Source organism: Myotis yumanensis, unplaced genomic scaffold (genome assembly GCF_028538775.1).
Source record: "Myotis yumanensis isolate MYYU_CA2020_CCGP unplaced genomic scaffold, mMyoYum1.0.hap1 SCAF_12, whole genome shotgun sequence".
Lineage (NCBI taxonomy): Eukaryota > Metazoa > Chordata > Mammalia > Chiroptera > Vespertilionidae > Myotis > Myotis yumanensis.
In genome coordinates, this window is record NW_027223763.1 from 43,360,062 (window position 1) to 43,378,046 (window position 17,985).

General features: G+C 44.0%; 1 protein-coding gene across 4 annotated transcripts in view; it reads right to left on the reverse strand.

The window, feature by feature from the left end:
- Window positions 1-16,852, reverse strand: part of ENTREP1 (endosomal transmembrane epsin interactor 1) — a 61,290-nt gene extending 44,438 nt beyond the window's left edge. For 3 of the 4 annotated variants that reach the window (XM_070431533.1, XM_070431531.1, XM_070431530.1), the window contains exons 1-2: window positions 16,370-16,852; window positions 3,156-3,212 (exon numbers count right to left, since the gene is read on the reverse strand). In XM_070431533.1, coding sequence (XP_070287634.1) covers window positions 3,156-3,212; window positions 16,370-16,768 — 456 coding nt within the window. In that variant the 5' untranslated portion in view covers window positions 16,769-16,852. The remainder of the gene's footprint in view (window positions 1-3,155; window positions 3,213-16,369) is intronic. The other variant, XM_070431532.1, reaches the window with a different exon arrangement.
- Between the last annotated feature and the right edge of the window lie 1,133 nt (window positions 16,853-17,985).

Below are 17,985 nucleotides of genomic sequence, written 5' to 3' on the forward strand. Positions count from 1 at the left end.
AAAAAAAATGAGAAATAATGTTTTAAGATGTAATTAAGAGTCCTAGCTGGTTTGGCTCAGTGGATAGAGAGTTGGCCCATGGACTGGAAGGTCATGGGTTTGATTCTGATCAAGGGCATGTACCTCTGTGGGAGGCAACCAATCAATATGTCTCTCTCACATGGATGTTTCCCTCTCTCTCTGTCTCTCCCTGTCCACTCTCTATAAAAATCAATGGAAAAATATTCTTGAGTGAGAATAAATAAATAAAATGTAATAAAGATACAGGAGTATTAAGGTCATTTTTATTTAAAGTTGCTTGAGCTCATATAATAAATGTATAGGACATCTTTCAAAAAGAAAACATTTTGGAAAAATCAATGTATTTAAAGGAGAGCTTTTTTGTTTGTTTACTTATTCTTTATTGTTGAAAGGATTACATATGTCCCCCTTTTCCCCACAATGATCCCCCCTCCAGCCCGCCCCACACCCTATCCCAGCCCTGACTGCCCATTGTCTGTGTCCATGGGCCATGCCTATATGCATAAAAGGTCCTTGGTTGGTTACCTCCAACCCACCTACCCACCCTCCCCTACCTTCCCTCCGAGATTCTGTACCCTGTTCTATGCTTCATGTCTCTGGAGCCACTCCATTCATCAGATTATATTGTTACTTAGGTAAAAGGAGGGCTTTCTTAATATCTCTCTGGAACACATACTCATACTCTCTTCACCAGTTGGAATTTTTAAAGTATAAATAGCACTAGAGATTTTCTGATTTTAATTTAATTTAAATACCTGAAGTTTCTATTACTGAGTGTTTCAATACTGACCCAAAGGAAAAAATGTTTCCTATAACCAAATATTAGTATAAACATTGAACACCATCCAAAATTCTTGTGCAGAGACTGTAAACCTAGGGAGCTGTTGCAAAACAAGCCTCAGGCACTCGTAACATCTGCCACAGAACTAATCCACAGCCTCGTTTTCACCCATCCTGATGACATATTAAAATGATGCCTTAGTAATTTACTCCTTCCAGAAATATTAGCATAGTTTCACTAAATGCAATAATTGATGGGCTGGTAAAATGTTGCCTAAATTGTCTTGTGGGCCTGAAAACTCTTTTTTTTTTAAATCCTCACCTGGGGATAATTTTTTTTTTTTAAGAGGGAGTGGAAGGTAGGGGGAGAGACAGAGAAAAAGATCCATGTGAGAAAGACACATTGATTGGTTGCCTCCTGATATGCCCCAACCAGGCCTGGGGATTGAGCCTGCAATGGAGGTATGTGCCCTTGACTAGAATCAAACCCATGACCCTTCAGTGCAAGGGCCAATGCTCTAACCACTGAGCAAACCAGCTAGTGTGGCCTGAAAACTAATTTTTCAGGACCATCAACACAATATAGGAATACATTTTTCTTTTTTTGCTTTAAAAATGTTTTTATTAATTTGAGCGAGAGGGAGAGAGACATCGATCTGCTGTTCCAATTATTCATACATTCATCAGTTGACCCTTTCATGTATCTGAATGGGGATCAAACCCAAAACTTTGGTGTATTGGGACAAGGCTCTAACCAACTGAGCCACCCAGCCAGGGCACAATCTATTTTTCTGATTGTATTTTATATTGTGCTTCTTCTCCTTATAGTATTTAAGGAGAAGTTAAATTAGTTTTGACTTTATTAAAACTCCCCAATATATGTCCATCTATATATATAAAAGCCTAGGCAACCATTACGACCGGCCAACCGGCTGGTAGCTATGATGCACACTAACCACAGGGGCAGACGCTCAATGCAGGAGCTGCCCCCTGGTGGTCAGTGCGCTGCCATAGTGGGAGTGCTGTTCAGCCAGAAGCTGGGCTCACAGCTGGCAAGCACAGTGGCGGTGGCGGGAGCCTCTCCCACCTCCACTACAGGCGGGTGGAAAGGAGTGAGGGGTCCCGGACTGCGAGAGGAATGTCTGACTGCCAGCTTAGGTCCGATCCCTAAGCTGGCAGGCAGACATCCCCTGAGGGGTCCCAGACTGCAAGAGGGTACAGGCCAGGCTGAGGGACTCCCTCCTGTTCCCCCCTCCAGTGCACAAATTTCATGCACCGGGCCTCTAGTATTATCATAAAAATATATTTGTGTGATAGAGAAAGAATATAGAAAATCTAAGCGACAAAATTCTGAGGTTGTCCAAGCAGAGCATTATAACAATAAAAAATTATGTATTTATGGTTAATATTGAGATTTGCTTCAAAAGAATATGGAGGGTTGGGGGGATGGGTCAAGCTCAACAAGACTAGCTAGGAGTTAATATGCAATTATTAAAGCTGGATGATTGGTAGAGAGAGTTTATTATATTATTCCCTCCACTTTTATATCTGTTAAAAAATATTCATATTGCCCTAACCGGTTTGGCTCAGTGGGTAGAGCGTCGGCCTGTGGACTGAAGGGTCCCAGGTTCGATCCCGGTTAAGGGCATGTACGTTGGTTGCGGGCACATCCCCAGTAGGAGGTGTGCAGGAGGCAGCTGATCGATGTTTCTCTCTCATCGATGTTTCTCTCTATCCCTCTCCCTTCCTCTCTGTAAAAAATCAATAAAATATATTTTAAAATATATATATTCATATTAAATGTTTTTTAAAAATTATATCCTTACAGTAGGTCTAATCCTGAAACAAGAAACACTTATTTAGCATTGGATACATAAGAAACTTAAAGTCAATCAGAAAACTGGCAAAATACTTTATTGTTACGAGAACATCTGAGCTCTAATATTGTCCATCATTAACTATTTTTTGTTATTGTTAATCCTTACTAGACGATATTTTTTCCATTGCCTTTTAGAAAGAGTAGAAGGGAGGGAGGGGGAGAGGAGAGAGAGAGAGAGAGAGAGAGAGAGAGAGAGAGAGAGACAGACAGACATTGATGTGAGAGAGACACAGAGATTGGTTGTCTCCCGCACATGCCTAGACCAACCAGGCAAGGGATGAACCTGCAACCCAGGTACGTGCCCTTGACTGGGAATCAAACCTGAGACCCTCTGGTGCGCAGGCACAAACTAAGGCATCATTAACTTCTTCTATGATGCACAAGGGAGCTTTAGCATTTCTTCAATGGCTTATTTAATAGACTTCATAAAGAGCACCCTTTACAAAGGATAAACATTTATAAGAACAGTACATACCAGGAGTATCATAGGCCGTTTCCAAGTTGTTAATCCTATGATTCCAGAGAGTATCACCTACAAAGATAAACAATATCATAAATCTAGAAAAGGGACCAATTCCAATAAACGAATACCCAGTCTCTAAAAGTATATATTTTTTTAAATGCTGACATTTCAAAGCCTCCTAACTCAAATATTTAATATTCCTGCTGATTATATGAGCTCTCATAGACCTCTTTGGTCTATCCTTCACGTTCAAGGCCCTGGAGCTTTTTTATTGACTGTGTAATTTTTTCTTAAGGTCAATTAAGAACACAAAAATTGGTCTATCCTCTGGTTGGTGAAGGGATCAGTTTTTCTGATCCAAGCTCCCTGCCCACAGTGGCACCTAATCTGTTGCCAGAGTCAGCCTCAAACGATGCACATCTCACCGTCACCCACTGTTCAGGTGGGTACCCATCTTCACAGAACAAGCAAACTCCTCTAGTCAACCAGGCCTTCAGGATCTTCCCCTGCCTACCTCTCAAACGCGGTTCCCATGTACCCGTGCCCCTTCCACCACACACCTTCCTTCCAGGCACATCTATCATTACTCCGACTGGCTTGGCTCTAGACATTCCCGGGCTTTGTGCTTCTTTTTGCTGCAATGTCCTCTCCTCCCAACTCCCCTTCAAGCTGCCTGAGAACTCCTATGCATCCTGCAAGGCCCCAAATAACAGTTACTTCCTCTGAGAAGCTTTCACTAATCCCACCACCCCACACCTAGAAACCCTCTACATACAATATTTTTTTCCTGCAAAAACCTCTGTATTGCATTTCTGTCTTGCCTACTAACTGTGAATTCTATCTTGTCTCTCTGAATCCCCTGCTCCTAGCACAGTGCCTGGCACATGACTGGTGACTAATAAATGTTCCTGAGCATTTATTGCACAAAGAGGGGGGACTACAGTGAGAAAGAATCTCATGTTTAAAATGACACTTCAATAAATAAAATAAAATCCTCGGTAAAGAGCCAGCATTTTGCAAAAATGTAAACTGGAAACCAACATCAGCCCTTTAAGTAACACAGTTCACTAAACAGAAAAGAATAGCCAGAGTAATTATTCACCCAGGACATTCTGATGCCATTTGAGCACATTTACCTGTGTGCAATAAGGCACATTGGCTGAATGCAATCATGAGGGAATTTTCTTTCAAGTGCATTTTATACCCAAATCACTCAAATGCACCATTTCACAATTACTACAAATCAGGAAGGATTTGGCAATGTTGCTTCAAATTCAAAGCTCACAGGCCTGCTTGCAATACTCTCTAGTCTCCATTTACTGACTGGGAGTAACTCATTCCACAATATCAAGTCAACCCACTAGTATCAAGGACCAAAACCCACACATGGTCAGATAAGCAACAATTTCTTTGTATCCTATCAATGTTCAAAGCTACTATCAGCTGTCTGCCCACCAAGCACTATATCCTTGTAATCATCTGAAATCCAATAGCATATTTTCTCACTCTAAAGGATTTCTACCTGGAGACATGCAGGGTGTGTGCGGCTCACCGAGAGGGTGTGGGCTGCATCTACTTCATAAATTGGGATTTGGTATCCATGACCTGGGGGTCCAGGTTTCCCACATGGCTTCCAATTAACTATGTGGCCTTGCCCAAGTCGTTTCACTTTTCGGGCCCTCACTTGCATTTCCCTAGAAATATGGTGAGTGACGGAAACCATCTCCAGGTCTCTTCTAACTCAAAAGGTTGACCCCACTGCGATGACAGGGATTTCTCAGGAACCTGTGATCCAGCATGGGCCCCACCCTGCAGGCCACATGTGGGCATGCATACTTGCACATGTGCTGCATGTGTATATGTGCATGCATAATTCCCAGGGTGCATGCATGAGTGTGTGTGCCTCCACATGCACACATGCTCCCTCCCTGCCTGCCCGCCCTGCTGCTTACTGGACTTTGCTGAGAAAATGCACTATTTTTGTGAGAACATCACTGAAAATAGGACTGCCCTTGAGGGGAACACAAACTGCCCACTTCACAGAAATATAAATATGATTTGATTTGAATCATCAGTTAGTCTCCATTAATTCAGAGCCCTGTGGATCAGCTTTCTGGAACACATTTTTTCCATTAAAACAGTATTATCAAAGTGAGATGTCCAGCCCAGCCCAAAAAAGCCTGTAAAAATAATGGTATGTTTCAACTATATTTCTGACTCACCCCCACCACATTAACAATTTAGCATGTTTACATTTTTACACATGTACATGTTTTCCTCTAAATTTTTATTTTTAAAAAATATTTTTTATTGATTTTAGAGAGAGGAAGGGTGAGGGAGAGATAGAAACATCAATGATGAGACAGAATCATTGATTGGCTGCCTTCTGCAACTGATGCTGGGGATCGAGCCTGCAACCTAGGCATGTGCCCATGACCAGAAATGAACACAGGACCCTTCAGTCCACAGGTTGACGCTTTATCCATTGAGCCAAACCAGCTAGGGCCGTGGTCGGCAAACTGCGGCTCGCGAGCCACATGCGGCTCTTTGGCCCCTTGAGTGTGGCTCTTCCACAAAATACCACGTGCGGGCGCGCAGGTACAGTGTGATTGAAACAGGGGTCCTCCGACCCTGGTGAGGTTGAAACCGCCCCCGTGAGGTAGGGACGACCCTGGTCAGGTCGAAACGGCCCCGGTGTGGTAGGGACAACCCGGTCAGGTTGAAACAGCCCCGGTGTGGTAGGGACAACCCCGGTGAGGTTTAAACAGCCCCCGTGAGGTAGGGACGACCCCGGTGAGGTTGAAACGGCCCCCGTGAGGTAGGGACGACCCCGGTCAGGTCGAAACAGCCCCGGTGTGGTAGGGACGACCCCGGTGAGGTTGAAACGGCCCCCGTGAAGTAGGGACGACCCTGGTCAGGTCGAAACGGCCCCGGTGTGGTAGGGACGACCCCGGTGAGGTTGAAACGGCCCCCGTGAGGTAGGGACGACCCTGGTCAGGTCGAAACGGCCCCGGTGTGGTAGGGACAACCCCGGTCAGGTTGGAACGGCCCCCGTGAGGTAGGGACGACCCCAGTCAGGTCGAAACGGCCCCGGTGTGGTAGGGACAACCCCGGTCAGGTTGAAACAGCCCCGGTGTGGTAGGGACAACCCGGGTGAGGTTCAATCGGCCCCGGTGAAGTCGGGACGGCCCCGGTGAGGTTGAAATGGCCCCCGTGAGGTAGGAACGACCCCGGTGAGGTTGAAACAGCCCCCGTGAGGTAGGGACGACCCCGGTCTGTAGGGACAACCCCGGTCAGGTCGAAACGGCCCCAGTGTGGTAGGGACAACCCCGGTCAGGTTGAAACAGCCCTGGTGTGGTAGGGACGACCCCGGTGAGGTTGAAACGGCCCCCGTGAGGTAGGGACGGCCCCGGTGAGGTTGAAACGGCCCCCGTGAGGTAGGGACGACCCCGGTGAGGTTGAAACGGCCCCCGTGAGGTAGGGACGGCCCCGGTGAGGTTGAAACGGCCCTGGTGAGGCTCAAACGGCCCTGGTGAGGTTGAGACTACTCCAGTGAGGTTGGGACAAATAAAGGGGACCAGTATGGACTGATGAACAGGGGTAGATACAGAAGCAGAGCAACATTGAACAGAATGTTAAGCTACAGTGGGAAGCGTGGGGAGGGTTGGGGGGCGGATTAAGAGACCAACTGAAGGACTTATATGCATGCATATAAGATTAACCAATGGACACAAGACACGGGGCGGGGGGGGGCGGGGGGGTAGGGGCGGGGGGAATGTCAAGGGGGGGAAAAAAGGAGACATATGTAATACTCTTTGTAATACTTTAAGAAATTAAAAAAAAAAAAGAAAAAAAAATAATCTAATAACTAGGCGTGATGCTGGATGTATGCAGGATTTATTGGGATGATCACTTATTAAGTTATGTAATGTCTGGTCACTGGGGTGAATACCTGAAATTAACATAATGATGTATTTCAACTGTAATTGAAAATTAAAAAATGATAGAAACAAAAAAAAAAAAAAAGAAAAAAGAAACAGGGGTCCTCAAACTACGGCCCGCGGGCCACAAGCAAATACAAATATTGTATTTGTTCTCGTTTTGTTTTTTTACTTCAAAATAAGATATGTGCAGTGTGCATAGGAATTTGTTCATAGTTTTTTTTTTAAAAACTATAGTCCGGCCCTCCAACGGTCTGAGGGACAGTGAACTGGCCCCCTGTTTAAAAAGTTTGAGGACCCCTGGAAACTTCATGGCCCATGCGCATAAGTCGGTATTTTGTGGAAGAGCCGGTATTTTGTGGAAGAGCCACACTCAAGGGGCCAAAGAGCCTCATGTGGCTTGTGAGGCACGGTTTGCCGAGCCACAGTTTGCCGACCACTGAGCTAGAGCCTCTAAATTCTTAACTAGACACATATGGGTAATGTGTATATATACAAATGCACCATGGTATGATTTTTACCAAAAAGAAATGGATCATGAAAGATACTTTTCCTCCTCTTCTTTTTCCCTCTCAATAAATACTTCATGGAAATTCTTCATGTTCACAGGAATAGCTCTCATTCATTTCCATTTAATGGCTACATAATATTCCTTTGTATGGCTGTACCTAATGTATTCAATCACTTCCATATTCATGAGTATCTACTCTATTTCCAGTGTTTTGCCCTCACAAACAATGCTGCAGCCAACATCTATGAACATATATCCTTAAAAACAATGTTTTTTATTTCTGTTGGATAAAGTCCCAGGAGTAGGTTGCTAAGCTGGAAGGGAGATTATATACATAATAGCTCATGACAGATACAACTGTCATTTCAAATGAAGGATCTCTGGGACAAAAGAACTAAGCCATCTTTATTTCTTTATTATCCCCCCCCCTTTTTTTTGGAGGGGGAAGGTTGCATATACGAGCAACAAACTAAACTTAAAACACAATTTTAAAAATATGTATAAAATGTACTCGACAAATAAGAAATATCAATCATCTAAAGATACTTAAGACCTCAGTAGGGAGACATATAAAGCTTATTAAGCAAGAAGAAGACTTAAATGAAGATTGAAATAAATCAAGATAAACATCATGTTCATGAATTGGAAGATGCCATTTCCATCGGAACTGTTTTATAGAGTCAACACACACTCATGTTAAATCCCAGCCTGATTTCTGTAAACCACCTTTCAGGGAGGCTTTAAAAAACTGCATGCATTCCAGTTGAACGTGGGAATTGTAGTGGCATCCCCCTCAGTCCTGAACCCTGCAACAAAGGCACACACTGACTTTTACTCAATTGTTCCAACTGTTAGAGCCAAATTAAGCCCTAAAACACTTGGGGAACCCTGTGAGTGGTGAGGTGGAGAGAGGAAACTGAGGAAGTAGGACTGGAATGGAGTAGAGAGTGCTGCAGTTGGGGATGAATCTTCTTAGGGCTCAAGACTTAGGGAATAGATGCTCACATGTCATCTGGGGGTGGTGGCAGAATTCGTGAATGAGGAGAGAGGCTGGAGAAGGGAGCAAAGAAGGGGACAGACTGCAAATTGATGCCGACACTAAGGAAAACAGTATGGATACTGCTGAAAAAACAACTGAAAATAGAGATACCATACAACCCAGCAATTCAACTTCTGGGTACTTACCTGAAGAAAAATAAAACACTAATTTGAAAAAATATATGCCTTCCTATGTTCATTGCAGCACTATTTACAATAAACAAGATATGGAAGCAGCCTAGATGTCCATCAATAGATGAATGGATAAAGAAGATGTGGTACACGGACTATTTGAGATCTTGCTCCTTGGCATATGTCGTCAGTTTGGCCCAAATAAACTCTTATTTAAAAAAAGAAGAAAAAGATGATGTGGTACATATATATAATGAATATTACTTGGCAAAAAAATGAATGAAATATTTCCATCTGCAACAATGTGGATGAACCTAGACGCTATTATGCTAAGTGAAATAAGTCAGATAGAGAAAGACGAATACCATATGGCTTCACTCATATGTGGAATACTTAAAAAAAATGAACAAATAACAAGTAAAAAAAAAATAGATTCATAGAAACGCAGACCAATGGGATGGTTACCAGAGGGGAGGCGGCTAGGGAATGAGTGGAAAGGTGAAGGGGAATATAGTAGACATATTGTGATAAGTTTGCACAGTGAGAGATGATTACTAGAATTAGTGGCACGATTACAAGGTAACATATAAAAATGTTGAATCACTATATTGTACACCTAAAACTAATGTAATTAATATAATATTGTACACCAACTGTAATTAAATATTTTTTAAAGACTGGAAAGAAGATGTTTCAACTGGGATTATGGCTGTTTTAGATTCTCTCTGAATTTCCCAACATTTCTACAATAAACATATTTCACTTCTATTTTTAAAAAAGGCAGAGTATGCTTTACCTCTACCTCCCTTGGCAGCAGTAGCAGCTGGAGCTCCAGAAGGGAGTCAAAAAAATCCCTTAACAATAACCATCCATGGCGCCCATCTATAATAATAAAATCATAATATACTAATTAGACCGGATGTCCTTCCAGACAACCTTCCGGATGACCTTCTGGACAAAGCCAGGGCTGCAAGGGAAGCCCAGGTCCTGGGTACTAGAGGAAAGCCAGTGCTGGCAGCTGGGGGGAAGGAAGGCCTACTCTTGCATGTATTTCATGCATCAGGCCTCTAGTTACACAATAATACTATTACTTGTTTAATTGGGTTTTATGCTCACTGGCAATCTCATGAGGTCTTAGATCTGTGAATAGTCACTTAAATACGTAAAGGGTCCTCAAGGCACTCAGTTATGGCAAGAGTCATGAATAAATGAATGGCTGATGAACAAATAAATAAATAAAGGTCAAAAATAGGAGACAAGCTTACTCAAAAATGACCATGGAAGCCTAAACACATTATTCACTTCTGTGCTTCCTAAAAGAGTAAATCAACAGCAAAAGGCAACTCCATCAGCATTCTTTCCTTGCAATGCAAGATGCAACTTGCTCTGAATGAACAGGCAAGAACCTATTTTCTGACATCAGATTATCTCTATATTGTTAGAGTGAGATTTATTACAATTTTGGTTTTACTCACTTGCAACCCATTCCTTATAGCTTTTAGGAAAAAGCAGATGTCTTTCTCTCTCTCTTTTTCTCTCAATGATTTTTGCAAAGAAGGATTCTGAGATACTCCAGACAGGAATCACTATTACCTGACAGATATGATTAATGTGTCTTAGTTTTCCAACTTAAAAATCAAATCATTAATATCAAAAGCATATAATTCTACTTTCCTATTTTTCTTTGTTAATCCACTAGCATGCCTTCGGGCAAAAATGTTCTGGATTGCTTATCAAAATTGTATATAAATATAGAGATAAAAAGAGCCATGTTGTTAATGTCCCATGCTTACCTTATAAATGAGCACACAATAATCAAACCTCTCATAACCTATCTTGTTATGACGTTTACACTAGCAATTTTAAAGAATGTGTGTGTGTCATTCTTCCTTACCTGTCCAGCATGACTCATTAAAAAAAAATTAAAGAAGCCTGGCCACGGTGGCTCAGTGGTTGAGTGTCGACCTATGAACCAGGAGTATCAGTTCGATTCCTGGTCAGGTCACATGCCCAGGTTGCGGGCTTGGTCCCCAGTGAGGAGCGTGTAGGAGGCAGCCCATTAATGATTCTCTCTCATCATTGATGTTTCAATCTTTCTCTCCCTCTCCCTTCCTCTCTGAAATCAATAAAAATATTTTTTAAAAAAAGAAAAAATTAAGGAAGTATGCAACAGGATATTTTAATGTATACATGATGGTTAGCAGAATGCCCCACAAAAAAAAACAAGTCTGTTCATCTTACTTTAATGAAATATTGCCTTGAAGTTTAAAAAACATTGATAGAAGTTCTAGTATATGCCAGGCCTGGTGCCATGCCCAACAGGGAACCACTGTCTTAAATGTTTTCTAATTACACGCTTACATAATCAATTTTGAGGTAAAAGTCATCCCACCCATTTTATACATGAGTAACTGGGGCTAAGAAGCTCAATAACTTGCTCAAAAACTTATTATTATTTTTTTTTGCTCAAAAACGTATAAATGTAACTCTGCTGTCTTATAAAATAAAGGACTAAATAAATCAATAAAACTCATCAAAAAATTATATTTAAAATGCTTCCTAACAATTAAAGTAGTATTTGATAGTTATGATTGAAAAAATGTATTTACCATTGTCTAACCATTAGAGACTTCAGAACTTTTGCATTAATTTCTCCTTTGGATCATTCATTTGTTTTATGTTTTGTCATTTCAATTTTTTTAAAGAAAAGGTTAACCTGAAGATTCACCAATGACTGTTTCTTTATAAAGAACTGGAATCTCACCCAAGAATCACAGACTCAAGGAGTGGGTGACCATGAGTAGAGGTCAGTGACTCCAAGCAGGGAGACATGAATGTATGCAGACAGGAAAGGAAATTAGGGCTCCCAGAGAAGGATCAAAAACAATAACCAACTTCTTACCACTTGCCTAAAATATCTCCCAAGGATCAAATATGTCATCAGAGTCCAGAATTCTGCTTTTTGAAGGAGGAGATATAAACCAACGCAAATCTCTACTCTTTCATTAAATCTAACACAGTGTGGTAGGCTGTCTCCGCTAATCCCAGTGGGATCTAAGGTTAACTAAACACTCCCCCAAATCAGGTGCCTGGACAGCGTGGCCTGAGCATGGACATGGAGATCGTTTCTCTGCCACCCACATGGAGTCAAACTTCATATTGTTTTTACAAGTGGCTAATCTCTTAGCTTCATGAACTTTGGTAATAATAATAGATTGAGTCATTAACCAAGAATACCAGGAAGAATGAAATGATCACAGGATGTTCAAAAACAATGAGTACATGGAAAACACTCCCTTCAACCTGCTGAAATTTTGAAAAAGAGTCTTTATAGGAACTGTTTATTCTTTTTTTGAAGAAGAAGAAATTTTTTTAAATCCTCATTGAAGGATATGCTTAGAGAGAGAAGAAAGAGAGAGAAGAGAGAAACATCCATCAGTTGCATCTGTACACGCCCGGTTATATACGTGCCTGGACTGGGGATCAAACCCACAATCCAGGCACGTGCCCTGACCAGAAATAGAACTGGCAACCCTTTGGTGCACAGGACAACACTCAACCTACTGAGCCACTCTATCAGGCTAATTCTTAAGTATATATTAAAATAGATAAAATACACCTTCAAGGTTCAGACAAGTGAAGGAAGCCTCCAAATCTCAGGCTCAATGTGAGAACACTTACAGAGGTGTATATGGAGCAAATACTCTTGAACTATGCCATGTTTAACAAAATAGACCTTTTAAATAAATATATTTGATTTAATTTTGTATCAAATATGCAAGCAAAATTTTTACTGAAGCCGAGAGATTTGTCCATTGAGATTGATACAGCAGATTATGGCACATAATGGTCATCCACAGCTTGAAATATGAGGATATCCTTCTACTGTGTTCCTACGTGGGTCTGAAGTAATCTTAGACTTAAGTTGGCACTGCTACTCAACTACCAAGTTTCACAGGCCAAAAAAACTTCTTAGTGACAAACAAAATGTGGTATATCCATATAACAGAATCCCATTTGGCAATAATCAGGAATGAAGTACTGACACATGTCACAATATGGATGAACCTTGAAAATATTATGCTAAGTGAAAGAAGCCAGTCACAAAGGATCACATGTTGTATGATTCCCTTTATGTTAAATGTCCAGAATAAGAAATCCATAGAGACAGAACATGATTAAACCACAGTTCTCTAGGAATAAGGGTGTCAGGGGAAATGGGAAATGACTACTAATAGGTTCCAGCTTTCTTTTTTTTATTACTAATTTGAGAGAGAGACAGAGAGAGAGAGAGAGAGAGAGAGAGACCAGTTCATTGTTCAACTTATTTATGCATTCATTAGTTGCTTCTTGAATGTGCCCTGACCAGAAATTGAACTGGCAATCTTGGCATATCGGGACAACACTCTAACCAACTGAGCTGCCAGGGCAGGGTTTATTTTTGGGGTGATGAAAATTTTCTAAAATTGATTGTGATGATGGTTGTACGATTCTGTGAATTTACTAAAAATCACTGAATTGCATACATTAAGTGGGTGAATCATACAGAATATGAATTGTATCCCAATGAAGTTGTGAGTTAAAAAAAAAAAAAACTTCTACAGTCTTCAAGTCATCATTTTTAAGCTTTCTGTCATAAAAACCTTAGTTCAGCTCTCTTTAAATTAGTTACGCTTTACTATTAAGTCCCTTTCTTTTGGAAATACATACAGAAGTATTTAATGGCTGAAATTATACCTGGGATTTGCCTTAAAGTAACCCAGTGGGTGTTAAGAAAGGGAAAAGGGGGTGGACAGCTACTGAAGCTGTGGGTGGTGGGTAAATGGAAGCTCATTAAACTATTTTTTCTATATTTGTTGAGATCTTAAAATTTCATAATAAAAGATTAAAATTGAGAGAGGTTCTTAAGATTTCCTGGTCACTTCTAGGCTGTCTCTCTATTCTGTTTATGTTTTCTATTTTAAAATAAACACCTCTTGAAATATTTACAGTTGAAACAATGCAACATCTGAGACTTGCTTCAAAACAATATAGGGAGTTAATCTGACAAATGGACTAGGAAGCACGATGGAGATAATCCCTCCCCTGCTTGGAAGACCCAGTCCCTGCAGTTATCAGAACACACAGACCCAGCAGCAGGTCCAGGAAGAGGCCCAGACCAAACAAGTGTTGGACCTGGGTGAGGATATACGACGGTTCATTGTGTAGTGCTTGAATAAATATAAAATTTTCCATAATGCAGAGTTTAGAAAACACCACCACCTCTCTCACATACATAAATTCAAAAGGTATACTACCGGTGAGGGTGAGACTTCTTTCCTAAAACACCTAGAGAGTCACGGTGCCCAATACCGTCCTCAGGCCGCTGTTCCGGAGATGCAGTATCTGTTGGTTCTGTTGTCATTTTGCAAATTCTGAGGTCAACCTCAGAAACAGGCCATACAAAGTAAGAATAATGAACAGTTGCAAGTTTGCGTGTAGAGTTGAGAGATAGGGGGTGGAAAACGTCCATATAGAAGAGAATTTAGTTCCAAATAACTGATTCTTTCCCTGATCTGGTTTCCTGGGTCGTGGAGACAAGGACATGCACAGCCAGCAGGCCCAGGGAAGAGCCTTCATCTTCTGGTTGATGGCCTTTTTTTAAAATATTTTTTTCTTTATTGATAAAGGTATTACATATGTGTCCTTATTGCCCCATTGGCCCCCCACCATCCCCCCCTACTCATGCCCTCACCCCCCTGGTGTCTGTGTCCATTGGTTATGCTTAAATGCATGCATACAAGTCCTTTGGTTGATCTCTCTCCCTTACCCCCACCCTCCCCTGCCTTCCCTCTGAGGTTTGACGGTCTGATCGATGCTTCTCTGTCTCTGTTTCTGTTCATCAGGTTATGTTGTTCATTATATTCCATAAATGAGTGAGATCATGGCCCTTTTTTTTTTAATACTTCATCAACTCCAACTGTGGCTTGAGTGACATCTAAGTACATTTGCCTCTAGAATAATTCACAATAGCACACCTGACTTCAGGTTTTTATTTTAGAAGGGAAAAAATAGTTTCCAATAATCCTAAACTAGCTATCTGAGAGGACAAGCGATTATGATTTTACTAAGAGCAAATCCCTAAAAAAAAAAAAATGGATGGATGCAGGTTTCATTTCTGGCCCATGGTATTTAGAGAAATGAAATGCACCCACCATTTGGCTGAAGTTAGTCTGACACATGGACTAAAAAGCATAATGGACCTAATCCCTCCTCCTGGAGTTTAAAGAGCACTCAGCAAGGCGTGGGATACTTTCTACCTGATGCACAGACTGTGACCTCGTTACCACAGCATGGGCTGTGCCACATCAGAGCGCCTAGCATCCAAGTATTTCAAAGGAGAGCAAACTGGCATCGGTTTGAGTATAAAACGTCAGGCCAGGCTCCAGGTACACAAGGTTCTTAATGTCCTTTTCAAACAATTATTTTGGGTTTAATGAGTTCTTCCTATACTCTTGGAATTTGGTCTTGAATCTGGGTATGGGTGGACTGCAAAAGGACAATTTTTATGCATTCGGAACACACATTCATGGCAGATCTTAGGCAAAACTACAGGCACTGCCAGACTTTCACATTTAGTTCGTTCATAAAAGGGTCATTTACTTTAAAACACTCATCTTCCACCATCTTCCCATGAAGACCTGTTTCCAAGTCTCTCCACCCCAAGCGAAGCTCAAGAGGTCAGAGGTCCTGCAAGCTGTGAAACTGCTATGAGGCAGGGAAGAGTAGCCACCCAGTGTCTACAGACTATGGAGGCGGCACCTTTGCCCCAGATCAGCCTTTCCCAGGAGGCAGGGCCAGGCCCCTGAGGGGGCAGACATCTCCAGCTCCTATGCCGGCTCCTGGGGCTTTGGCGAGCTCATGCGTAATGATGGTTCGGGGTCTGGAGAATTAGATTCTGCACAGCAGCCTGTGTGGCTCCGGGAACCGAGTGGGGGCTTAGGGCCCTCCTTTAATGAGCAGGTGCAAGCACGAGTTTACACACCTTGTCATTACGTTTGCACTCATCCCAACATGTTTCACATGTATCCCTGTCTTAAAGGAGAATAAAATAAGTGACCTGCCTCAGCCAACCTGTTACTTCATCCACACTACAAACACACCTAGTATGTGCCAGGCAGGCACTGTTGATACCTCAGTGAACAAAATGTCAAAATCCCTCCCCTCCTCTCACAGATGTGATCCGTGAAGTAAACACTCAGTGGCCGAAGAAGTTTAACCATTTTCCTCCCGCCTTCCTACCACCCACTCCCATCCTTCCACTTTCCCAGAGAGCTGGGAGTCCTCTGGCCTGCGAGGAATAGACACTGTCCGGGTTCAACCCAATTCATCCCTGAACTCCACGCTCTTGTAGGCTTTTCCCCCCAAAACTTCAACTCGCCTGCAAGAGGGCTGTGCTCCCCACCTGCAGTCCTGGACAGGAGCCATACGGTTTCACTCGTGGGTGGAATATAAAACAGAAAGCAAGCGACAAACAATCCTGGGACAGCGGAAGGAACCGGGCAGAGCCCCTCCATCCCTAGGTGGGCCCTGCCTGCGGAGGGAGAGGGGCGCGCGGCACTCACCGAGGAGCCGGCCCAGAACGGGCACGAGTTCTTCACCTGCGGGGAGCTGCTCAGCGACAGCGCCCCGAAGCTGAGTGCCACCATGCAGCACCCCAGGATCAGCTGCAGCAGCCCGAGCGACAGCAGTGGACGGCCGGGGAGCAGCGCGGAGCTCGGGGCGACGGCGGCGGCCCGGCGGGAGGAGAGCGCGGGCGGCACGGCCAGCACCCCGGCGGCGCTGGCCGAGCAGCGAGACCGCACCGGGGGCTGCAGCGCGGCCCGGGGCCAGCGTGGCCGCAAGGGAGGCAGCGGTGGCTCCTGGGCAGCGGTGGCCGTGGCGCCCGGGCCCCCGGCCTGCGGCCCGCCCGAGAGCCCGGCCACCGGGCAGCAGGAGCCGGGGAGCACCACGGGCAGGGACATGGGCAGGCGGGCGGGGAAGGGAGCGGCCCGTGGCTGCGGGGAGGCGCGCAGGACCGAGGAGCCGCGGGCGCCGCGCACTGGGCACCGCGGGCGGGCCGGGCCAAGGGGGAGGGAAGGAAATGCGCAGCCCAACCACTTGCTGCTGCCGCCACTGCCGCCGCGGCTGCCCTGCCGCTGCCCGGGCACCCGCCGGCCGCACCCACCTGCCACCAAGTGGGTCCGCCTCTGACCGGCCCGGGCAGGGCGCGCTCTCACGCTCACGCTCACCCCACACACCCAGCGCGCCCTGCACTGGGGCCGCGGGGCTGCTGCAACCTTTGGGTCGCGACCTAACCCTGGGTGCCTGCTCCCTGGGGTCCAAGTAAGGTGCTCAGCTCCGTGATTTTAAAACAGGTCCCGCGGGCTAGGAGAGTGCCACCTTGCAGCAGCCCCGGACAGCGTGCATTGGAGCCAGCAGCCCACAACCTGAGAGTCTGTCCCCACCCGCAGAAGCGCAGTGGCCCCCCGCCCTGTTCCGGTTCGGCCCAGAGAAGGACCCCGGCAGCCTTTAATGGGAAAGGTGTCCGGTTTGAACTTTCCCCACCAGGAGGTGAATGGCCGGATGGGGCTATAGTGGACGTGGTGGGGGAAATCGAAGCCTCTGGGCTTTGGGGAAGGACTGAGTAAGCAGAGCGAAGTCAACAGAACAGGGCAGGAACCATACAATGAAACTCGCGTGTGGAATATAAAACAGAAAGCAAGAAACAAACAAACAAAACAAACGCATAGACACAGACAACGGTATGGTGGTTATGAGAGGGGAAGGGGGCTGAGGGGAGGATGAAGAGAGTCAAGGGAGTCAAATCTACAGTGATGGAAGGAGACCAGACTGCGTGGTTAAGCACACACTGCACGATACTGATGAGGTAGTATGGTGTTGTACACTTGAAAGTTATCTACTGTAATTAACCAATGTCACCCCAATGATTTTAATTTAAAAAACATTATGCTAAGTAAAAGAAGCCAGTCACAAACGACGACATATTATATAATTCCACCTATATGAAACCTCCAGAATAGACAAATCAATAGAGACAGAGAGTAGATTAATGATTGCTTATGGTTGGGAGGATGGGGAGATTAAACGGGGGAAGGGTGATTGTTAAAGGGTATAGGGTGCTTTTTGAGGTGATAAAATGTTCTAAAATTGACGGTGATGATTGCACAACTCTGTGAAT